Source organism: Macrosteles quadrilineatus, unplaced genomic scaffold (genome assembly GCF_028750875.1).
Source record: "Macrosteles quadrilineatus isolate MER2022 unplaced genomic scaffold, UCM_ALF_1.0 Scaffold_7__1_contigs__length_78375512, whole genome shotgun sequence".
In the NCBI taxonomy this organism is placed as follows: domain Eukaryota; kingdom Metazoa; phylum Arthropoda; class Insecta; order Hemiptera; family Cicadellidae; genus Macrosteles; species Macrosteles quadrilineatus.
In genome coordinates this window covers 77,779,110-77,805,748 of record NW_026542600.1, presented here as the reverse complement: position 1 = coordinate 77,805,748, position 26,639 = coordinate 77,779,110, and the positions used below count along the sequence as shown (strand labels likewise).

General features: G+C 33.5%; 1 protein-coding gene across 1 annotated transcript; it reads left to right on the top strand.

Moving 5' to 3' along the window:
- The first annotated feature begins 400 nt into the window (after window positions 1–400).
- LOC128998727 (serine palmitoyltransferase 1-like) lies at window positions 401–25,620 on the top strand. The gene is made up of 10 exons (XM_054425047.1): window positions 401–580; window positions 1,183–1,284; window positions 4,982–5,080; window positions 6,324–6,486; window positions 7,374–7,506; window positions 14,673–14,802; window positions 16,741–16,938; window positions 19,447–19,558; window positions 22,110–22,372; window positions 25,205–25,620. The coding sequence occupies exons 1-10, from the start codon at window positions 533–535 to the stop codon at window positions 25,385–25,387; spliced, it is 1,431 nt and encodes a 476-aa protein (XP_054281022.1). The 5' UTR covers window positions 401–532; the 3' UTR covers window positions 25,388–25,620.
- Window positions 25,621–26,639: the final 1,019 nt, after the last annotated feature.

Sequence of the window (26,639 nt, the reverse complement as noted above, 5' to 3'; positions counted from 1 at the left end):
CTAGAGACTAGATAGAGTCAAGTCCAATTCTTACGTTAATCTCAGAGATGAACGCCCACAATTCAATTCTGACTTAAATCTCAGAATTCTAACTCCTTTCACAGAGAGGAACGCCCACTTGTTAAATTCTGACTTTAATCTCAGAGGGGAACGCCCACTAGTTGAATTCTGACTTTAATCTCAGAGTGGAACGCCCACTTGTTATATTCTTACTTTAAACTCAGAATTCTATGTTTTTTCTCAGAGATTAAGAAAAATATTTTTTTATAGTTGGTGGCCCTTCAGCGCCGTCGTATTTATTGTCTTCTGCTTGATTTTTTTTAGCAAAACCATACCAATCCTTATACTTCTCCTCTCTTTTCCCCATTATTTTTATTTATTTTTTAGGTTAAAGGTTGGAAATGGCGATCTGCTGATGTTTATAACTAACGAAGTTGGAACAGACTATTGAATAATAATTATTTTACATCCAAACACAAATTCATATATTCTTGTTTTGCATAAGTAATAAGTTACAGTGTGCAAATTTGAAATGGAATGTTACGTTGAAAAATTAAGAGAATTTATAGGCCTATCTGGGGTAAGAGTAGACGTAGTCATAGGCCTACTATGTAGTCATAAAATAAACTATAAAAATACAATTTACAGCTATTGGAACCGTGTCATTGTATTCTTAGGGTAAAGGTTGACATTATTAGTTTTTGGCATCCTAAGCTAAGTTAGTTGGGTAGTCCTTTTAATATTCACGGGAGGGTCATTCCATATCAAATCAACTAGGCTCTCAACCTGACCATCTTGGATTTTGATGAAATTTTACATACTAGTAGTATTTTGAGTCCTGAATCCAAATAAGTTTTTTCAAAAAATCTATCTTTTAGTTTTTTCGATATAGGCCTAAATATCATTTCAAAATGGTAAAAATTGACGTTTTTTACCGTGCGCGCAAATCTAAAATAATGTCTAGGATGAGCCAATAGACCCGTGTCCTCTTGGTGCCAAAGCACTTGTAACTATATTGTAATGCCGGGTTTGGGTAACAGGACTTTCCCCAAAAAAAACCAATGGTGCAGAGAATTGCCTTCCAGTATTGACACATTACGTCTAAGTTATCTGTGCTAATTTTTTAAAAAGTGTTTTGCTTTTTCATTGATAAAATTGTGAGTTGGTCAATATTTGTTCCAGGGACAAGCACATCATCTCTTTTTGGAGTTTTCACTCATAGTATGGGTACTTTGGTTAATATGCAAGAAAAGCACAACAAATGAACTAAAACTCACAGAAAATGTAAGTATTATCCGATCACAGAACTCACATCGAAGTAGATTTTTCTTTCAGGGTTTTAAAGCTGTAGTAAATTATTCATATTTGATTTACACTCAAGTAGGCCTATAGCCTACAGATATATTGTTTATTACTACGGTAGTTAATTTATTTTTCCTACAGTTACCTAACAATGTACATGTTCTCTCACTGATTTGAGAAAGCAAAGTGGCCAATTCGCTCATCACTGAGACAATGTTAACATTGTCTCACTCTAATTACATTGTCTCACTCCAGATTTGCAACGTGAAGGCACGAAATAGCGAGCGCGTAACATGCAGACAAGGTCGTATGCGCGTGAAATACGTTGGCAGTACTGGCTGTAAATCAGCTGGTCAGCTGTTGTACTATTGTTGATCGTGTTGATCATTAAATGTCATATTAAAAGTTCACTTCTGTGTAAAAATGTCACGTTTCTTTACTACTAATTTATTTGTTTTATTGTAACTGTAGGAAAAAAATAATGTGCAACTCGAGTGCAAAGTGCAATTGCCTCACTCGAGAAACCATTCCTCACTCGCCTACGGCTCGTGAGTAAGCATTTCTCTCGAGTGAGTCAATTGCTCACTTGCTTTGCTCACTTGTTGCACAAATAACTATTGATGCAGCACTATTTAATTACATCCAGGTAAATGAATGCTTGTCAGCTGATTTTTTCCTATCTTTATATGCATTTAAAGCACCAGTGACCTGTACAACAATCAATCTTAACATTGCATTTCACTTTGAGTTGTCATCAGAACACTCACATGTGTCCATTGCCATAAATCAGATATAATAATTATTGTGATGGATTCCCAATTGACCATTCCTCTTCACCATTACCTGGAATAATAATTTACTTTGCTTGTAATATGTAGGCTACCAGTAAAGCAATTGTATTTATTGCATTTCATTGCAACAGTTTTTGTTAGGCCTACCGTATCTAAAAGTTGAATTCTGAGCATTTTGACAAGAGTATATGACTAACATGATTCATCTCTTAATATGTTTAGTCATTTTTCTCACTATCAACAAAAATAGATTATAAACATTGTAGTTACATAGGCCTAGTGTTTGTGCACTCAATGTGTGTGTCTTTGATTTTTGTTTGTGTATTTTTTCAGCAACACTATTGAGGTCTTTTAAGCAAAATGTTGTCGAAACTTAAGTAGGATAAATCTATATGTAAGTTTTATATAAGTAGGAATTTGCAATCTAAACTTGCTTAAAATGTAATCATGTTTTTGCTCTTGAAAATTCTAATGAGTCAAGAGTTCATATAACAATTCTAACTAGGTCTCTAGCGCTTTTAATCAGTGTTGAGAAATATTTTTGGGCATTTAAGCATTGTAGATGACTCTAAACGATACACAATCTGGAAGTCCACATATCAGTACTGTAATAATGCAACAAATTTTAATCTGTTTGTCATCTTACACCCATTGACTGTTTGATTGACACTGACTAAGTAGAGAGAAGGAAAGATAGAATATACCACCTTGTGCGATGGTATGTTAATAGTTTTTTAAACATTCAATAAACACATGATTTTGCAAAAAAGACCTGTGAACTGTCTAGCCTTCATGACCTTTTATCACATACAAATGGATTATTTTTTATTTTACAAGGGAACATTTGATTTAAGTCACTTGTTAAGAGTCCTTGGATGCTAGCGGCCATCTTGGATAATTTCAAACAGCTGCTGAAGAGTTACGTCCAAAAATATTTTTTGTAACGTGATTATACCTTAAATATCTAGTATACTGTGAGATTGAAAATGTTCTTTGTAGTTTTAAATTGTTCTCCAAGGGAGTCCATGGAAGCTAACGGCCATCTTGGATTCGCCCACCAGAGCAATGTTAATTTTGTTAATTTCAAACAGCCACTGAAGAGTTATTTACCGTCCAAAAATATTTTTTCAAACACTAGAGTGATTGTAATTTAAATATTTAGTATACTGAGAAATTATAAATTGTCTTTGTAGTTCTTTAATTGTTTTCTGAGTTGGTACGTCTAGGCTCCAAGGACTAATAAGCCGAAGATGTTAAATGACTTAAAAGTTGACCTAGATTGTGTTGTTAAAGTACATTCCATTGGTCAAACAAAAAATTTACAGATAGTGTGTCATTAAAGACCACGGTGGCCATATGCTAACAATAAACTATTTGTTAAAACTATTTTGTATTAAATTCATAAAAACTCCCTTTGCTATTAAGAAGAATCATTTTACTGTATTAACTATAGAACCTTTTGGTATTAGAACTTAGACGGTACACCAATGAACGTTTAAGTATTATGAAGTTAAAGAAGTAGGACTATTAAGTGTAATAGCCTACTTTTGAATTTTTAAGTTTTTAAAAGTTGATTAAATATTCTGTATTAATTCTCTTGAATAGTGTACATACTTCAGTTTGTAATAATAATAATGCTGATTTGGCTTGTGAGGATTGATATTAGACAGTTTTATTTAGTAGCCTATCATACATTTTTATGAATGCATTTATTATTAGTATGCAGTAAGTTTACTAACTAACTAGTTCTTAATTGGTATCTTGATTTTTTTAATGTGAAATAATCTTGGTAGGCCTAATGTGTGTATTGTTGTAGGCCTATCTAAAACTATTTCCCATAAAAATGTTATTTAGTATGGGAAATATTGATTTACTGCTTACAATACATATTTATAAAATATTCTTATATTTGATATTCTTTTTGTATTGTAGGTCCTATTCAGCTCAATTCTCTTGATAGCCACTTAAAATGTGTAATGTATTGTGAATCAAACGTCACAAGCCTCAAGTACCATTTTTTCATGTCCTTTATACATAAAGTTTAATGAATTTAGCGAATTACGCATGACTTGTTTAACCAAAGAAAAGTAACAAATACAAAGGGGTGGTGGCAGTATCATATACTTGTTGGTTGTGCCTCATTTTTGGTTATAATTTAGCCACAGTGGATTTAAAAATCACCCAAATGACTCAAGGGATGAAGGAGTCATGGAAGACAAAATAGTGAGGTGAAAAGGAGAGTGTTGCAACCACATGGTGATCCGAGAACCATCTTGTTAACAAAAATCCAGTTGTTTCTCATTTGAATGTTCCCTCTACTTAAACTACTGTGTAATAGTACAAAAATTCAATTATTTTATGGATCCATTGAAATCTCAAGACTTGTACCGTGTTAAACCATTGACTTGTAGACACACTCTATGTAGACCAGTTGTAGCCAAATATACAATAGTTGAATGAGCCTCTTACAGATTGCGCTCCTGTCTACTTTTGATTTTCTCCTTTAATTTTTGGTACCATGAAATGTTATGTGATATAAAAGATGCTTTAGTTTACACTATGTAATTCTTTCACTTTATCTTGGTTAAAAGTTTGGCGTTTCCAACAGAAATCAGTAATTGGCTTCACAACACTACTAGATCCATTACATTGTAAATCTTACTACAGCTTTAACAAGGGAACAGAATGCCTACATCTATCAATAGACAAAGAGCAAACGTAGATTTCCTGTCCTCAATAAATATCCAGTTACTACACGCTGAAATGTTCTTATTCAGATTAAGGAATCGGGTGACAGGGATCGACTTGTAAGATATTTTTTGTTCTTTACTGTAATTGGCTTTGTCCCAAGTTAAAACTGAGTATGTTAATTTCAGCTGTTGTTGCAGGAAAAAGAAGCCTTGATCAGAGATTACGAGCCAGAACCTTTAGTCACTGAAGTGTCCCCATCTCACTTTGCCCTAAAGCCAAGAGTCGTACGAGGGAAGGTATGACATTAAAGTAATGTAATTTCTTCACAAGTGTCTCTCTATAGTTATTCAATTCAAATTTAAATAATTAATAGGAATGCATTTTCACAGTATATTTTATATAGTATCCTAAGCAAATTTTACTTGAATTTGAGGTTTGGGGCTCAATTTTTTTGGATTTTTATTGAAAAATTTGAGTTTCTGGATTTGACCATCACTAATGTTGACTATGTAACGACAATAACCAAAACCAACCAAGATCAACACACAAGAGTTAACTGACAAGGGAGAGTGTTAAGATTCCCGGTTGTCTCTTCAAAAAATGATTTTGCTCAGTTAACGGTTTATTATTCTATTTTTCTCTGCACAATCATACTGCCCTTCAGATAATAGCGCTCATGTTTTTCAAAGATTGTTTTATCATTGCACTCACAGAAATTAACAATATAGGCTACTGCTAATGTTGAGACAGAGCTATTTGGAATGCTATTTCGACAAAGCTAATGTTGTGTACTTGGCTAAAGTACAGCTAGTGCTGGACACCCTGTTTCCTTAAAAAAATTTTGTGGCTTCCTAGATACACCCTTTTTTTATAAATTTTCTTTTCATGGCTTGCTGGACACCCTGTATCTTTATATTTTATCTTCTTGGCTTTCTAAACACCATTTTTCTTTAAATTTCATTTACATGACTTGCTGGACACCCTGTTTCTTTAAATTTTATTTTCTTGGCTTGCTAGACACCCTTCTTTCTTAAATTTTATTTAGGCCTACATGGCTTGCTGGACAGCCTGTTTCTGGAACATACAAAGGTCATCTTTTGGTTAGGTTGTGGATTTCAACGGTTTAAGTGTGGCTTACTTTTCTATTGCAAAATAATAGCACATTTAACCTAATCTTGTGAATTCCTCGATGTATTAAATTTGTTGTTCAGTCCATTGAAATGCGTTATGTCAACAAGTGACTGTCCTTGGTCTTGATTTAGTTAGACTATTGAGGAAATGTTGACGAAACACCCAAAGGGACATTTTGGATTTGCAAAATAATGTTTCTCTACTACGATAATTGAAACTTATCGTATCGATAAAAGTTTAGGCCTACAAGTAATTAAGGAATCATTCTCATAACACAACTGACAGAGTTGTCAAGTTTATTAATCAATCATTCAACTGAATTCCAGATGCACAATAAAACAAAATTCTTATACAAGAAGGCCCATTTTTACACATGCTTATTTGTTTGATTTGTAATCATGTTTTTAGGCTGGCAAATACATAAACATTGATGGAATAGAATGCTTGAATTTTGCAACCCACAACTATCTTGGATTCATCGGAGATGATAGTGTTGAAAAAGATGCGATGAAGACGATAGAAAAATATGGGGTCGGCTCGTGTGGACCTCGAGGATTCTATGGAACAACTGGTAAGTACTTGGAGACTAAAGATTAAAATTTAACTCTAGAATTACTTAGAAGAGGTTGGCAGCCTCTTTTGACCTTGCATTTGCCTATCCACATAGGCCCTGGGCCTGTGCGTATATATCCAGCAAAGCAAGTGGTGAGCCGTTACAGTTCAAGGTAATCTGTAATAGATAAAGCTAGTGGTACGTACAGCACACTCTTGACCATATGGGCCCCGGTTATCCGAGCCCTTAGGGTTATCTGAGGTTGTTTTAGGCCTAGTCCTAAATATATTTTTATATTATTGGTTGGAAAACAATAGTTATGTTTTCGTGTATATTTCTGATTGAATTTAAGTAATAATAATAGCAATTCAAATCAAACTTTTTTGTCACAAAACGTTTATACAAGCAAACGCCATGAGTGAACTTAATTAAATGCTGGGTGCGTAAATTTGAAGCTACAAGTTCAACTATGAACCCTCGTCCCATCGGTTGCCATAGAGAAGTCCGTTCTGAACAAAATATCGAGTGTGTTCGAGATGCTGTGGAGGATAATCCACATCGATCAGTAAGAAAACACGCTGCTCCTTTAAATATACCCCGAACCAGTATTTCACTGCATTTTGAAACAAGATTTGAAGTTCCATACGTACAAAATTCAGTTAGTCTCAGCTGCAGATGACATGACGAGTCGGCATCTGTAAGCCAGTCAGCTGATTAATCTCAGGGCGAAATCTAATCCGTAGTCAGTAAAACTCTGACAAACTATCATGCTGTAACACTAGTAGATTCAGGGTATGAATATGTGACCTCGTCCATTACTTACTTGTCTCAGTTTGCCTATAGGCTACAGTTTAATTTTGTTTGTAACAATTATAATCTATTGTCAACCAGTCCTTGCTTTCCAGAAGTTCACTTGGCATTAGAGAAACAGTTGGCAGAATTCATGGGAGCTGAGGATGCTGTGGTCTATTCCTATGCGTTTTCAACCATTTCAAGTGCTATACCAGCCTACGCAAAAAAGGGGGACATGATTTTCGTGTAAGTTTTATAATCTCCCAATATTGGAAAATCAACCTATATTATATTTGTTCTTTTCTCTGAAAGTATACAACTCAAGAATAATCCCAGCTTTCAATATCTTTGTTGATAGTAAACTAACTTATTTACAATTATAAAAAAAAACTTGCCAATGTACTTTTATTTGTACTGTGATTGATAAATTTAACTTTGATATATTAAATTATTTATTATTCGTATGTTTATTTGTATTCTTAGGGTATGCCCGTACTAATCTGATGAAGTTGTCTTTTCAAGGATAGAATTGAATTACTCTACATCATGACATGTAAAGCATTTCTCATTAAAGAACTATGACAAGTAAACTTATTGTATGACATTGTGGATCTTTAAATACACAAACTCGGTTTGAGCTCGAGTTCCGATTCTCGCTGAAACCTCCGCAATACTGCCATACCTCTTTGAGAACTTGTAGCATTTTTGCCCAAAGAAATGTTTGCTCAGCTTAAATCCTGTTTTATTCAGCATTGCCTCCAGGATTGATTTAAGACAATATAAAATAGGTTACGTACCTTTACGTCGTCAATCCTAGGTTAGTCTTTTTAGCAGCGACTAGTTTCGAAACTGACGTTTCATTTTCAAGCCTTGTCAAACATAAAATTACTTGAACATAATGTCGTCGTCAAAGTACACAAATATAACATTTAACACGCACAAATACATTAAGATACAGAAAGACGCGCGGCCGGCCATTACACGCACGACGGACACGACTCAACTACCGACTGCCACTGGTCTGGTGACATTGACCTTGGAGGGGGTTGGACAGCTGATTATGAGCGCCTTTGTTATCAATGTCCTCAATCCTATCAAATATTGTGTTACGACCAAAATTTAGCTTTTCATTCAGGATGTCGTGGGGAAACCTTTTTGTTGCTTTGTAGATTTCATAGCTTTCAAGGACATTCATTAAGGAGCCTTTGGTGCATTTATGTAAAATACCCAGGTTATCACTACAGCTGCTTACGTTGTGGTTGTCATTCATCAGGTGTTCAGCGAACTTAGAATGTTGTGTTCGCAGTTTAGGCTTGGGTAGATGTTCATTAAACCTTTTTTTGAATGAACGACCTGTTTGTCCGATATACATTTTTGGACAGTCGCTGCAGGTTAATTTGTATACTCCAGTGTCCTCTAGGCTATTGGAAACTGTAGATTTCGAAGTACGTGGATTTAGGCGGCTTTCTAGTTTATTTGAAGTTTTGGAGGCCAATGTAATGTTATGTTTCTTTAGTTCATTTTTTAAGGTATAATGTAAGCAGTTGCCATATTCTATAGAAATAAAGTTTTGATCGGTTTTCTGTAGTGGTTTTCTGTTCTTTTGTTTGTGTATAATATTGTCGATAATACTGCTATTGTATCCGTTATTGACTGCTATACATTTTAATATTTCATATTCGTTGTTGTAGTTATTTTGAGACATGGGTATTGTTAAAAGTCGATTAACGAAGCTGTTGTATGCGGCCATCTTGTGTGATTGTGGATGATTGGAGGTTGCATGGATTGTATGGTCTGTGGTTGTAGGCTTTCTATAGATTTTGTAGTCAATACTATTATTATTTTTGGTCAAAGTTAGATCCAGAAAGTTAATCGAATTATTATTCTCGATCTCGAGTGTGAATTTTATTTGATGTGAAATGCTGTTCAAATGATTATTGAGAAGTTGTAGCTGTCTGGAGTTTCCGTTAAAAAGCAAAAGGGTGTCATCAACATATCGTTTATAAAATATGATTTTCTTAGAAAATTTGTTGCTGGCGGAGAGAATGTTTTCATTTTCAAAACGATTTAGGTAAATTTCGGAGAGCACACTGGACAAAGGTGAACCCATAGCTAGTCCTGCTTCTTGAAGATAATATTTTTCATTAAAACTGAAGTAATTTTGTTCTAGAGTTGTTTTGAGTAGATTTATTATCTCATCAATGGCGTCAGTGCTAAGTTGGGAGTTTTCTAACAAGTTTTCTTTAGTTATTTCTAACGTTTCATGTATTGGAACATTTGTATACAAGTTTACAATGTCCAGAGATGCCAAAGTATGTCTGTTTTCTACTTGAATATCTTTCAGAGAATCTATTAACTCTAGACTATTTTTAAGGCTATGGTTATTCTTCAATTTGATGTTGTTTCTAAGTATTCTATCTAGAGCTTTTGCGAGTTTGTAGGATGGTGCAGAGGTGAAGTTTACAAGTGGTCGTATCGGCATGGTGTCTTTGTGTATTTTAGGTAATCCCCTCAATACTGGCGCTTTGGGTTTGATCATTTTGAGGTAGTTGCATCGGTCCCCGTTGAAGATGTGTTGAGTTTTGTTTATGGCAGTTTTGAGTTTAGTGTGGAAAAGGTCAGTTGGGTCTTTAGGTAATTCTTTGATGTTATTGTTATTAATAAAATCTAAGACTTTGTTGTTGTAATCGTCTAATTTCATGATTACGATGCACTGGCCTTTATAGGTGGCCTTATAGGTGAGATAAATACAATCAAATCTATAAAAGAAAAACTAATGACACATGACTGCATTGCAACTAAAGCTGATAAAGGTCAGCTTTAGTTGCAATGCAGTCATGTGTCATTAGTTTTTCTTTTATAGATTTGATTGTATTTATCTCACCTATAAGGCCACCTATAAAGGCCAGTGCATCGTAATCATGAAATTAGACGATTACAACAACAAAGTCTTAGATTTTATTAATAACAATAACATCAAAGAATTACCTAAAGACCCAACTGACCTTTTCCACACTAAACTCAAAACTGCCATAAACAAAACTCAACACATCTTCAACGGGGACCGATGCAACTACCTCAAAATGATCAAACCCAAAGCGCCAGTATTGAGGGGATTACCTAAAATACACAAAGACACCATGCCGATACGACCACTTGTAAACTTCACCTCTGCACCATCCTACAAACTCGCAAAAGCTCTAGATAGAATACTTAGAAACAACATCAAATTGAAGAATAACCATAGCCTTAAAAATAGTCTAGAGTTAATAGATTCTCTGAAAGATATTCAAGTAGAAAACAGACATACTTTGGCATCTCTGGACATTGTAAACTTGTATACAAATGTTCCAATACATGAAACGTTAGAAATAACTAAAGAAAACTTGTTAGAAAACTCCCAACTTAGCACTGACGCCATTGATGAGATAATAAATCTACTCAAAACAACTCTAGAACAAAATTACTTCAGTTTTAATGAAAAATATTATCTTCAAGAAGCAGGACTAGCTATGGGTTCACCTTTGTCCAGTGTGCTCTCCGAAATTTACCTAAATCGTTTTGAAAATGAAAACATTCTCTCCGCCAGCAACAAATTTTCTAAGAAAATCATATTTTATAAACGATATGTTGATGACACCCTTTTGCTTTTTAACGGAAACTCCAGACAGCTACAACTTCTCAATAATCATTTGAACAGCATTTCACATCAAATAAAATTCACACTCGAGATCGAGAATAATAATTCGATTAACTTTCTGGATCTAACTTTGACCAAAAATAATAATAGTATTGACTACAAAATCTATAGAAAGCCTACAACCACAGACCATACAATCCATGCAACCTCCAATCATCCACAATCACACAAGATGGCCGCATACAACAGCTTCGTTAATCGACTTTTAACAATACCCATGTCTCAAAATAACTACAACAACGAATATGAAATATTAAAATGTATAGCAGTCAATAACGGATACAATAGCAGTATTATCGACAATATTATACACAAACAAAAGAACAGAAAACCACTACAGAAAACCGATCAAAACTTTATTTCTATAGAATATGGCAACTGCTTACATTATACCTTAAAAAATGAACTAAAGAAACATAACATTACATTGGCCACCAAAACTTCAAATAAACTAGAAAGCCGCCTAAATCCACGTACTTCGAAATCTACAGTTTCCAATAGCCTAGAGGACACTGGAGTATACAAATTAACCTGCAGCGACTGTCCAAAAATGTATATCGGACAAACAGGTCGTTCATTCAAAAAAAGGTTTAATGAACATCTACCCAAGCCTAAACTGCGAACACAACATTCTAAGTTCGCTGAACACCTGATGAATGACAACCACAACGTAAGCAGCTGTAGTGATAACCTGGGTATTTTACATAAATGCACCAAAGGCTCCTTAATGAATGTCCTTGAAAGCTATGAAATCTACAAAGCAACAAAAAGGTTTCCCCACGACATCCTGAATGAAAAGCTAAATTTTGGTCGTAACACAATATTTGATAGGATTGAGGACATTGATAACAAAGGCGCTCATAATCAGCTGTCCAACCCCCTCCAAGGTCAATGTCACCAGACCAGTGGCAGTCGGTAGTTGAGTCGTGTCCGTCGTGCGTGTAATGGCCGGCCGCGCGTCTTTCTGTATCTTAATGTATTTGTGCGTGTTAAATGTTATATTTGTGTACTTTGACGACGACATTATGTTCAAGTAATTTTATGTTTGACAAGGCTTGAAAATGAAACGTCAGTTTCGAAACTAGTCGCTGCTAAAAAGACTAACCTAGGATTGACGACGTAAAGGTACGTAACCTATTTTATATTGTCTTAAATCCTGTATCTCTATCCAAAAATGAGATATCACAGTTATATTACTTTTGAACATTGAGTAAATCAAATTGAAAACATAAGAACAAACAATCTCTGTTGTTTTCTGAGTTGACTCTGTAATGAATAGTATTTTGAAATAAGCTGCTTTGGATTACAAAAAAGAACTTTATTTCATATAACATATAAACATATACATTTTGAAAGCCAATGGGATGGAGCCCTGGATGTGAATATTGTTCTAACCCATGAAAGTTATAACCAGTGGGTGCGAACTTTCGTTTGATATACCCAAATTCTATAGAAAGGAAAATTAAATTGAACTACATAACACACAATAATGTAGCCTAAAGTTTGATACATTTCTAATCATAACCTATAACTTTCTCTGTATCACATTAGATTGAAAAAAAAAAAACAATTAGGAAGCAACTTTTGTTTATGGCATTGTAAAAGGAAATCCTTTGTAGGAGTAAAGAAAATACTTTTAAATAATCCATTAAATAAAATATTTTCTGAAAATCAAAAGTCTTTTTTGGCCTAATTGTTCTTAAAATAAGTCCTCAGGTATACAACAAAAAAGTTAGTATACCACCACCACCAAAATTTAGTTTGCTTTACGGGTACCACTTTTTCAATGTCAATACCGGTACCAGTTCCTACAAAATCAATTCTCGGTTCCGGTACCATCGGTACCTCATTTTAAATTGGGCTACTTAATTGTTTTATTTTAAAAGCAGAATATCCCTAATTCAACTTTTAAAACTGATTATTTTTCATTAGTGTAAGTTCGTTATATTAAGGGATTAAGAAAATAAAACTTAGGACTATTTGTGCAAAAACACTTTAACAACCAAACTCATTCAAATCAAAACAATATATACCATTCCAGAAGTGTTAAATATATAGCCTATATAAATGATTCACTGCTAAACCAATAAATTTAACATAGGCTACTAACACTAATATAACCTTGGAAAGAAAAGTGGCTCTGGAAATTTGTTAGCCTAAACTAAGTTAACTGCATAGGTTCTAGCTAAATATGTAGAAGGAAGTAATTTTGTACCTATAGTGTACCTAGCCTGCATTAAGCTAATTTTAGGCTCCATTATTAAGGGAAATTTAGAATAAAGGTATTTATGGAAAGGATGTTTTGAACAAAACTTTTTAGAAAATAGGTCTATATACTCATTTGAGGTTATAACTTAGTTTAAGGTGCAGGTTTGTTGAAAAAAAAGATTTAACCAAGGCTTAGTTAGTTGACTGTGGTGGTTTTTTGTAGGCCTACCTGTACCGGTATTGTGGGATTTTAGGTATTTCATTAGGTTAAAAGTCCTTTTAGACCCCCACCTCTGGAGATAAGCCTATTAAATAATATGATGCATTTCACAAATCTGTTGTTTGCTTCATCAATTTTTAAATACTTCCAAACTTGGGAAGCAATTATCGAGAATTTATCACAAATTAGTCGATAACAACAACAACTTATGGTAGCCCTACTTCTACATTCCTGTAATAAACTGGTCCACTTCCACTTATTATTTACAGACAAAACAAGTTTAATTATTTACATCAACATAAATTATTTAAGAAATCTGATGAAAACAAAGGCCCATTCTTCAATTTCAAAGAAACTTGACAGACGACGGACGACCTAAACTACATTTAAACTTTCTCTCAATAACAAATAAAAGTATGAATTCAGCCACTAACTGAACTGGACTGAGTCAAACAGTTAGAGTGAACTTGACTAAGTTTGTGGTACGAGTCGTACATTCAGCGCTATTTATGTTGCTTCTGTATTTCCATAGTTTGTACAAAACAAAGTAAAATATAGAACTGTATGAATTAAATGAAATAACCCTGTAACTTGTAACTATTATTAATGTTATTATCAATCAACCTCAGATAAGGAAAGGATGGTATTAAGGTAGTGTATTAAATAATTTTTGTCAAAATAAACAATTTAATTGATCATTTCTTTATTAAGCTTGCCTTCTGTCTTATGCTTGAAGATGGTGGAGCAGTTATTGCAGTCTATGTTTGCACCACTCTATCAGCTGACAAATGTGACGACAACATAACCAACTAACACTGAAATAATCATACTATAGCCTACTATTGATAATATTTCATGATAAATATGCCCTTTCAAATAGTCTTAGGGGAAAAATAATCATCATAGTTGCCAATTTAAATTTTGTAAATGAGTAAATAAAAATATAACAAATTAACTTGGTACCGAAGGTATCGGGTACCGACATTTCACCATCGATTCTCGTCCCCGGTACTTTTCCCAAGAACGGGTTAGACCGACATTTGACGTTAAGTACTGACCCATCACTAAAAATAAGTTACAAATATGTTTTGATTTGTTGGATTCAACATCTAAGTAAAGAATTTTCTAAATAAATAGTCTATAAAATGAATGTTTGCCTAAGTATACAAAATTTTTATAATTTAAATTAAAAGTTTACACATTATTTTATTTCAAATTATCATCAACTCACATAAGTGTTGACCTTTGTATTATAATACATTATATCTAAATGTTTTCTTTCAGCGATGAGAGGGCTAATTTTGCAATACAGAAAGGTTTGGATGCCTCAAGAAGTGTAATCAAGGTCTTCAAGCATAATGACATAAAAGATCTTGAACGATTGCTAGAAGAAACTAAAAAAGCAGATCTCAAGGTATTTTTCTCTATTATTTTTAGGAAAAGTCACTTGAAATATTGTACTCCTCTTCAAGCTGTAAATTGTTTGTTACCGTAACTTTTTCTCTTATACTATTAGTTTCCCTATAAGTGTTCGGATTCCTTCTTTGCTAGAGAATTTTCCACAGAGGTAATAAGCTATTTCCATAGGTCTCATTGTAAGACCTGGACCCAAGACCAATTTACTTTTTCGTTTTGATGTCTCCAGAGACCAAAAACACCATCTGTTCAAATGCATATATACAGTAGACTCCCTCTTATGCGGACACCTTTTAACCGGATATCGGTTTAACTGGACTTCGGTTTAACCGGACTACACTTGGCGGAAAGACTGATCTTCAACCGGACAATTTTTATCAGCACATTGGTTTAAACGGACTAGATCGGCAGGAAGTGGGCGGTACTGAAACGACTAATCTCGTGGAAAAGATTTGAGACCAGTGATCAAATGTTTAAATACAATGCTCTCCTAAATTTAAATCAAATATCACAGTAAACAGTCCGTTTTAACGAGTTTTTGGGGACGTCGATTTAACCGGAAAACCCGTTATCCGGACTGGCCTCGGTCCCGAGGAGTCCGGATAAGAGGGAGCCTACTGTATATTTATGAGGGATGTGTTGATTTTCGATACCACCGATACTCGAACTTAGGTATCGGTATCAAGAATCAATCAAAATATGGTAGTTAATTAATGTCTTTAGATGGGTTTGAAAATAAATTTGCTAGTTGGGCTGTATCACTGCTGCACACACTTTTTCTTTACTTAAAAATACAAAATTACCTCAAAATTACTTAATGGGAGGACAAAAAGACAGGGTTTGGTGTAGAATAATCAATCCATTAAGAAAATATAGTAAAACTATAAAAAATTCCATCGGTATTGAGAATTGAGAATAGATTTTTCAGGTATCAATACAGGGAATCGATATATTTTAGTATTAACTCTATACAGGGTGAACAACTTAACTGTGCCACCATTGGTATCTCAGAATCTATTAGATTTAGAGAGAACATTAAATGAGGAACTTCAACTAGGTTTTAATGACATTAAAAAATATGAATTCCAATGTTTCAAACATGGCCGCCATTTTCCAATATGGTGGCTAACTTTCTTATGGAACACCCTTGTGTTTTAGATTTCAGATGCAGTTTTAAGACTTTTTTACTCTTCGCATTTTCTCTCTAAACCTACTCGTTTAGGAGCTACAGCGTGTTAAACTTTGAAAAATTTGCTTGCCGTGTGGTTATAATCATTATGTCATTAGCTTTTTTCAAAGTTTAACACGCTGTAGTGTAACACAGTTAAGTTGTTCACCCTGAATAAACTACTCTATATAAATTTAAACTAGCTATTACAATCTAAACGATCAGAGTTTAAATATACAATCAACAATTAATCGTTTTAACGCCAACCAACTAGTGAAGGTTTAAACCAGAAAGTTCAAATTTGAAACTTAAAAAATCAAATTCTGAAACTCAAAACATTTTACTGGCCTGGTTAGGGTTTAAAAAAATACAGGTAATAATAAAATGTTTATAATGCAATCAAAACTGAATTAAATTTTACTCCTACTCAGACATAATAACCTGAATAACATGGTTATTGGTTAGTGCACTTTAAACCTAAAATCATCCTTTTTTATAAACTTAACAAACACTGAAATGAATTAAACTCCTGACACTGGAATAGGAATATGAATGTGAGAACAATATTCAATTAAATAAATATTTAGTTTTTAATCTTGAAACTTGTCAATTGAATCTCAAAACCAAAACTGTTCCTTAGTTTGGTAGTTTTGAGATTTAAAACTCGGTTTTGACACATCACTACAATCAACCATACTACTCACTTTTCACAGTACCTATATCAATATACCAGATAGCTTAAAATTATCCTGCTTTTTTATTTTGCAGAATCCAAAGAAAGCACAAAGGTCAAGGCGATTTCTTGTCGTAGAAGGTATCTGTGCAAACACAGGTGAGATTTGTCCTCTGCCTCAACTAGTTGAACTCCGAAGAAAATACAAGCTGAGACTGTTCTTGGATGAAAGTATATCATTCGGTGTTCTTGGCAAGACTGGAAGAGGAGTCACTGAGCATTTTGGGATCCCAGTAAGTTAATACATTTGTGTATCAATATAATACAGTTTGTAAAATATTGTTACTCCTTCCTTCATGAAGTGGTAAAATGTCAGCACATCTTATGCATGGAGAGAAATTAATAAATATGATTCTATACTAGGCTAGGTAGGCCTATACCAAAATCAAACTCTTGTTTAGTAAAATATTTCCTCTTATGAGAAAATAAAAGTATTACTTAGTACTTATTTGGGTATAGTTCAGGTAAGTAGTTTAAGTGATCCTTCGTTAGCTAGCACTTTTTACTTTAAAAACCCCCAAAACAATACCAAGACAGGGATGAAAGCTATGTACCGAGTAAAACGGGGTAACTTGAGACATTTTTCAACTTAAAAGAAACCCCTACCAAATAATTGTATAGGGAAATCTGCAAAAACTAGAATAAAACATTAGTTACCCTGGTTACTATGGTTTCTACATTTAATAATTGGTGTAAATATATAAATTTTATTTATTTATTTATTTTTATTAGTGTCTCAAGTTACCCATATAAATGGGGTAACTTGAGACACAGATGTTAAAACAACAGTTGTCTCAAATTAGATAATGCAATGGTTACTTGAGACATAATAAAATATCTAGGAAAACAAAGGAATACACATATTAACTTACAAACTAAAAAAAAAAAAATGTATTTAAAAAAGAGGAAACAATTTTTTTTTCACAATGTCAGACATAACTTAGTAAATTTCGTTCAATTCTGGCACAGAAAAAAAACCCCTCTTATTGAGCATTTTAGGGGGGTTAATACCACCAACAATATCTTCCCAACGATAGTCAAGTTCATCCTTTTTTCCGGCCATTTCCAGTTATCCTTGAGAGTCCGCTTCATAGCACTGACTGTAGCACCTTCTTCGTCAAATCAGTTGTCTCAAGTTACCCCACCAAGGACAGAACAGGGTGTTTTTTTTTTTATAAATTTTAGGTTGGCAATAGCTTAGTGAAAAGATTATTATTGACAACTCAGCTTTTGAGTCCAGCACAATTTGCAGATAACATTAAGAGTATTTTGATCAGAAAGGCCTATTATAAAGTTGACGATTTTCTAAATGACTCTCAAATGTTATAAGCATGTCCTGTTACTTCCATAATATTTTATAGGGTAAAAAGTTCCTTCTCCATGTTAATCTTGTTGATTTTTAAATGTTACATATTTTATATATATATAGTTTTTGTTGTGAAATTTTAATGAAGACCTTGTTATTGACTAAAATTACATGTTTTGTACATTTTTTTATGTTTTATCTATAATTAAATTCTATAAATCTTGTTATTTAGTTTTAAGCTTGACGTTATCTTTTTTATTAAACCTTTTGACTAGTCTATTTAAAGAGTTCCTCAAATGTTAAAAAACTATTTTATTTATTATTAATAAATACATTGTAAAAAAGGACATTATATAATATTAGGCTATAAGAAGAATGACGAAGCACCTGTGCATTTATCTAAAACCTCTGTACGTTTATGTGCTAATAAACATGATTTGATGATTTGATTTTGATTTGAGGTTAGGTAAGTAATAACAATCATTGAATTCCTAATAATAGACTTGATGCTACAAGGTAAGTTATACAGCCTATAATTTTTGAACATCTGTAACTCAAAGTAAATAAATAAATAAAGTATGTTACCTTGAATATCACAATATGTCTTAATATACAGTAGTTAAGGGATCAACTTCCAAGACGTGATCACACTAAGGAAACTCCCAATAACTCATCAGGTATGCCAACAAAAAAATGTAAAAAAAAAACATCTGCAAATTGTCTTAAGTTACCACACTGTCTCAAGTTACCCCGTTTTACGGTACTAATTTATTTATTTATTTACTTAATTTATATTTTTTATATCTAAAACGTTGTTCTTTTCCCAAAAAATGTCATTTCATGTTTTACTACATAGCTCCTATTCAAGGCTTTTATTCGGCCTCTCGTTGAAACCACTGACTTTTTTCTATTTTGAAGTCACAAACAACTTAACAAATTATTACCAAATTAAAAATATCACTATTGCAACTGAGTCCTCTAAGCTACAGTTCTCCGTTTGCAACAGTGCTAAGAAGTTAAAGGGGTAGTACAAACAGGTAGCTAAGGGGTATTTAAGTATGATGAGTTGACAAACTTTGTGGGGTATGCAATGCGCTAAAATAATCTGAAAGTTTAGTCAAGTGCAGATGGAAGGGCCTAGCTTAAGGAGGCTAGGAAGAAATGTGGTACCTGTGGCCACAGTAGTAAGTAAGTAAACAGGTGCCTAAAGCCTGGCCAGAGTACAGGCAGGAGCAGCAACAGGATTTGTCTCGACGTACCTGCTACGCCTTACAATCAGTCATACAAAACAGAAACAGCAAGTTCTTGGTATTATTGGATAACCAAACAGGGTAATCAAGATTCCACTGTACTTAAACATGAATAAAAAAATTACATCAGATCCTAGGATGACTTCCTTTTAGATTTAAAATTTGAATATGTTTTCTTTCCACAGAGGACTGAGGTGGATCTTGTAATGGCCAGTCTGGAGAACTCGTTAGCTTCTATCGGTGGCTTCTGTGTTGGAACTTTTTTCATCGTGGACCATCAGAGACTCTCCGGACTAGGTAAGACTATAGACATATCACAAATGAACTGTTTACTGCTTTAGAGGCCTCTCCCACCAGACCAACACCGACAACCAGGATTTGATTCCTTGATAAACAGTGCTGTATCTTGACACCTTAACAATTCTAGTGAAGCAACTGCACAAGATGTCCATAACTTAAAATTAAAATATCACTAAACAGTTTATAACAACTGCGATGTGAATTGCCAGTGATTTTAGGCTGACGTAGGCTACTGGTACATCAGCCATGAAATTAGAAAATTTTATAAAAAAAATGGACCATTTATATAATGTACATTTATATTTTTATGTATATATATAAAATATTTAAATTTGTTCTCAAAATATTATATTCCTTGAATGATTTGATAATTACGTAATACAGGCAGGTATGTACCTACTTTTTGATAAGTATAAAAATAGTCTAAACATATCCTATAATATATATATAAAATGCATTATTATATAATATACATTATCATTTTATTATTATTTCCAGCTATAAAATACTATAAAAGAACATAAAAAAATTGTCCAATTTTTATTTCAGGCAGATATATGCACCTATCTGTTTGAGAAGTATAAAAAATAGTGTAAACATATATCCTAAATACATATAAATATGTATATTAAATACATAATTATATTCCATTGTGATTTAGCCTCCGGATAACCAATATTTCAATAAAGTGGTTTAAATACCTGCATAAAAGTTATCCACAATGTTGCTCACGGCAACCGGTTTCAATCCACAATAGGGATCTTCATCAGGCCGATCAGGATGTCAAAACATTTTCTCTCTTCTTGCGAAGGTCGTCAAAAGGCGTAAAAAACATGCACATATAGTCACAAACACAAAACACGGACATTTAACATTGAAGACACGGCCGAAATTATTGCTACGACTCATCCCCGGCGAAGGTATAGTCTAGACTGCCGGTGGTCAGTGGAATCCATTCGTACAATCCTTATCAGCTGTTTCATTGGGTCTACCCACCCCCTCCATCCACACCCTTAAAAACCTTGATTGCAGTGTCATAAATATAATTAGATGAAAATGATAGCTTGATGATATCAGAACGTCCTGAACGACAAGCTATCATTTTCATCTAATTATATTTATGACACTGCAATCAAGGTTTTTAAGGGTGTGGATGGAGGGGGTGGGTAGACCCAATGAAACAGCTGATAAGGATTGTACGAATGGATTCCACTGACCACCGGCAGTCTAGACTATACCTTCGCCGGGGATGAGTCGTAGCAATAATTTCGGCCGTGTCTTCAATGTTAAATGTCCGTGTTTTGTGTTTGTGACTATATGTGCATGTTTTTTACGCCTTTTGACGACCTTCGCAAGAAGAGAGAAAATGTTTTGACATCCTGATCGGCCTGATGAAGATCCCTATTGTGGATTGAAACCGGTTGCCGTGAGCAACATTGTGGATAACTTTTATGCAGGTATTTAAACCACTTTCTTACATAATTATGTATGCATATATATTTATTATTTTTCAGCTATAAAATACTATAAAACATCATAAAAAAATTTAGTCAAAAATATATTTTTCCTTTTTATCGTTTCAGGGATAGGCCTACTGGTATTTTCGGTAAATAAATAAGACGATGCAATTGGGTTCTTTAAATAACTTACTCTTTTAAAATTATAAGTTACCAAATTCGTAGTCTTTACTACCAATCATCCGTTATCCAACTTTCTGTGTTCTTTTTTCAACTACCAATTATTGAGAAGGGGACACCATAATTTAAGTTCTCCGACCTTCCCTATGTTCAATTGAGTACCATGAGATCTTGAGCTACATTCAAGTGGTATGACTGTATAGTGTACACCATGGTAGGTTACTTACGTAATATTTATGTGATTGACCTGTAATTATTTTATTTTTTATTTTAAGTTTTTTCTATTTTATCTGACCTTGCCATGTCAGGTATAGGTAAATTTGGACTAATCTAGTAATGCAAATAAACACCCCCACTGCAGCAAACCTGCTGACTAAGCGAATTTCCATTTGCCCAATTGCTTTTCTACTGAAATATTGCCTTAAACATGTTAGATTGCCTCATTAATATAACATTAGTTTTAATGAGTATTTACGTTTGCTGCTATAAGGAATTTCATAAAGTATGTTTTTTATTTAAATGTTAGTAGCTTGCTGCTAAATAAATAAATTTGCCAAATTTGATCAAAATATATTCGTAAACAAGTAAACTACAATAGTTTACTTATACTCCATTAAATTAATATAAATATAAAAAATTTATAGTTTTTTTTTATTTTCACTAGACGTACAACGGCGCTTCAATGTAGATATTTTTTTTTGTTCTCTACAAAATGGTTTGGAAAGAATCTGCAAAATTTTAATTTGATCATCAAAAATGGGAAAACCTAATTTTTACCCCATAAAACCCAGTTTTCACAGTATGATCATGCTGATTATAGCATATTCCCTATAATGGGAGATTCACTAAAATTAATAAACTAAATGTAACTTATGTAGGAGTATAAAAAGTGAAACATAATGTTCTTGTAGGTTACTGTTTCTCTGCATCATTGCCTCCTCTTCATGTGATTGCTGCGATGGAGGGTCTCAGACGACTGGACCAACAACCGGATATCCTAGAAAAACTCAACCGGTTGTGTGGAGTGATGCACGATGCCCTCAACAGTTCCTCCATCATCAATAACCACTTTACTGTCTGTGGTGACTGTGACAGTCCAGTCCACTTGTTGCTACTCAAACCCGATGTTTGCTGCTCCAACCCCCAATCAGTAATCGGTGACATCATAGAATTGGTTAGTATCATTAAAGGTACAGTACCTTTAACCTTTAGATAATGTTTAGATAATGAGTCAAATCGTCAAGTAAGTGTGGTGTTTTTGGTGTCAGTATTCAGAGAAATAGGATTCATAGAAAATTCTTTTATCAGTAGTTATGCCTCAGTTTTGATTTAATTATAGAATGGTTGATGTGAACAAATTAACACACTTGAAGCAGAGTGGGGAAGGTGGTTTAGAGTTAGGAGGGGACAAAGGAGAAGCAAATCTTACCAGCAGTTCCAGGGTTGTAAATCTCATGCTTGAATACCTCTAGTTATAACAAAATTTTATTTTTGATATTAGTTTCTAAGATCTTCATTTACTTTTGATTTTCATGATGGCATTGTGATGCCGAAACAGCAGTGTCAACTTTTGAGCTGATTAATAAAGGTAAAGGCTACTTTTTAGGTAAGTTACAGCTGAGGGGCTTAAAAACATTTGTTTGAATTTTTAGAAGTGTTTTGAATTTGGATTGACCGGTAAGAGTTTTTTTTCTATACTAAAAAAAACACACCTTTACCCCAAAATTACTTTATGTAGGGGGCACTACGGGGACATACAGATAGGAGTTTAGTGGATTATAATATAACCAATCCATTCAGAAAATTTGTTAAAATAAAAATACTCTGTCAGTATTATTTATGTGATTCACAACAAAATTCATGTTAAGTACTATACAGTCTGTCATTTAGTAAAAACGTACATCAACTTTCCTTCTAGCTGTCAATTTTATTCTCTGTATCAAGTAAAATGTGTAAACAGTCTTCTGTTTGAAGACGTTGCCAATTTAATCAACAAAATTAATTGACATATACAAATCAGTAACTTGAGAGAGACTTGTAGAATCTTTATGTGAGAATAGCAGGCTAATCTGACTAAATATGAAACTCTTTCCTGGGTGGGAAAGAGTCCAATCTGGCACAAAAACACAACACTTAATACACAAAAATAGTTATTTGTGCAACTAGTGAGGAAAGTGAGCAATTGACTCACTCGAGAGAAATACTTACTACTTAGGAATGGTTTCTCGAGTAAGGCAATTGCACTTTGCACTCAAGTTGCACATTATATTTTTCCTACAGTTACCATAAAACAAATAAATTGGTAAAGAAACGTAACATATTTTTACACATAAGTGAATTTTTAATAGTATTTTTTAGTTTATGACACAGTCTATCCAGAAATTCTGGTCAACGACGTCGCAGCAGGTATTAAGGTATTAATATGACATTTAATGATACAACAGTACAACAGCTGACCAGCTGATTTATAGCCAGTGCTGCCAACGTATTTAGCGTGCATACAACCTTGTCTGCATGATACGCGTTCACTATTTCGTGCCTTCACGTTGCAAATCTGGAGTGAGACAAAGTAATTAAGAGTGAGACAATGTTAATATTGTCTCACTGATGAGAGAATTGGAAACTTTGCTTTCTCAAATCAGTGAGAGAACATGTGCATTGTTAGATAACTGTAGGAACAATTATATTTTGCTACTACTAACAGCATTTTCAACTAAAGAAGATATGATTAGAAGAAAAATTTACATCCTTAACAACTTTTGCATATACTAAAAGATAGAAAATATACTTACAGTATATTTAGGACTTAATACAATTATCTATCTGAATATGAATTACTTCAAAGGTTAATCGACTTAAATATTTACAGCAATCTGTGTTATTCAAAATATTTACTGGTTTTTTTCTTGTTAAAATAACAAAACTATATCTTTACGTACCGTATCAATTTTAACAAAGTAACTTTATGATACGTTGTATTGTTGATCCTAATCCTAAAATATGTCACTTTCTAACTAATCCATCCAATGTCTGGTCTGGTAATGTAATTTGAGAGTTCAGTTCTTTGATAAATGTATGAATTATTTAATTATTTATGACTAGACTATCACTGAGTTATCGGCTGTAAAAGTGAATCAAGCCAATAGTCCTGAGAACATTTTGTTGTATCCATCGAGTGGCTGCCGGTACAACACGAATGTGGGGGTTCGCTTGGGAAGTTAAATGATTAAAATCAACCGAGCTTCTAGTAAAACACGATATATTGACTCAAACTACAATTCAGAAATTCACACAAAATATTACAAGTCCCAAAATACAAAATAGTTCTAAGTCTCAAAATACGACTAAACAGTTGATAGCTGCACTGACGGGCTCTCTGAGAACACCCTCCAGTAGCAGGTCCTAACCGAGAAGTGCCGGCTCTGCTCCAGAGTCCAGCTTAAATACGGATCTCTAAGTGGGGGACGCAGCCCTCCTTCTAGAACCTTCTAGCAATATCAATAAATGTCTAATAAAATAGTTTGAGAACTGTCCATTAACAAAGTTAAGTATCATCTAGGAAGTGTCAAAGTGTAGGGTTAGGCTTTAACATATAGCTTCATAAAATAGATAGGGTTGACAGAGTTAAGGATCAACTAAACAGATAAGTGCTCTCCTTATCTCAAGGAAACAGAGGGCTGAGACCGAAGTTATACAATTTGACATATTTATGTGGGCCTCTATTGATAATTATCACAAGCATTCTTGAAAACCCTACCCTTATTGATGAACAACAGTCTCCACTTGGAGTTCCAGAGATACTAAGTAATTCACATAAAGATCAAAACTGATTACAGACTGTCACTAAACTAAGACACTACAACAATTTTAAGTTTTTGAATCAAGTCAATATTAGTTCTTGTCCAAAATTTGATACAGGCACTAAGAAAACTAAAGTAATGTTTTCTATAAACTCAAACCAAATTGTCAGTTATGCAATAGTATCCATTAGTTATGTTTTTTACAGTGCCTGCAAGAACGAATAGCTGTGAGTAGGGCTTCTTTTCTAGCCAATGATTCCTCAAAGACGCCAGCCTGCATACGGGTCACCACTTCCCTGTTCCTCTCGGACGATGACATCGCTGTTTTCATCCGCACCTTGGAGTCAGCATGTCGTCAAAAATTTTTAGAAACTTATTCTGCTTCATAATGGCACCAGTTGTATAAGTTATAGCCATTGTTATTGTTGCACTGTAATTTGTATCTTGTGTGTTGTCAAGACAGGCTTTTTGTACCAATCTACAACTTATTAAGTATGTTTTATTATATGCAACTTCTTTGTGTCTTTGATGAGAAGATTGCTTTACACTAATAGGCATCCTTAAAAAGACCTTAAGAAACTGTATCAAATATTTATTTTTGTGGAATAAATTTGAAAATCAATCTTTTATTTGTTCATTTTTTCCTCTTGTATTCTTTTCCAAATTCTTAAAACTTGTTATTATCGTTGGTGACGTTAAAAGAGCTTCAATCGACTTGGACAGTTTTTATGATTTAAAATAAATGCTTATTAATCTTACCATTAAAATTTCCAACCATAGTTGTAAATAATTAAATAAAGATTTGTTAGTGAAGATAGCAGACATACCTGAATAGTAAAGAATCGAAACTAGTACAAGAAAGGTAAAACTTTACACTAAAAAAGTAAAACATTTCCTGTCCCTTACATTTTATTTGGTTAAACGGGTGTTTAAATGACTGAAATAACAAAAAACAAATTGGAAACAAAACACGACATCTGCAGTGCACCAGACAGAACTAACGATAACATCGGCTTCAGCTATTCCTCGAGGAAGGGAAATCTACTAAAGTGTATGTTTTATCCATGGTTCTCCTCAACATCTAACTGTCAGTAAATTCTATAATGGCTTAATATCTACTTAAATGTTATAAAATTAATGGCAAATGCAAATAGTTTCAACTAGTAAATTGTATTTTTTCAGGCTGTCTAACAACTAAATATTACCAATTCTAAGAGAAGTGTTTTCATAGCAAGTTTAACTCAAATAAAATACTCAGTAAATGTCTACCTCTTAAAGCTTCACTTTGAACTAAAGAATTACAAGTTAAGTTGTCTGAAATGCACCACAAGTTGACACTCTTGGTTTAAATAAAACACGATACAGTGGTATTTATTTATCTCAAGCTTTTAAATTGCAAAAAAATTAGTAATATATTTCACCACTAGGGCGAAAAGTGACTTTGGACCCGAGCTCAAGTTTCACGGAAAATGAGCGAAGGTTGAAAATATATTTTTGCCTGTTAGATGAACTATATTTTTTGTCATATTGCACAATAAGTAAACAAACACAGTTGCGAAACGAAAATAAAAATAAATTTTATGTTCAGATAACCAATCAAAACGACTCCCAACTTGTTTAAATTTTTAATAATGCAAACAA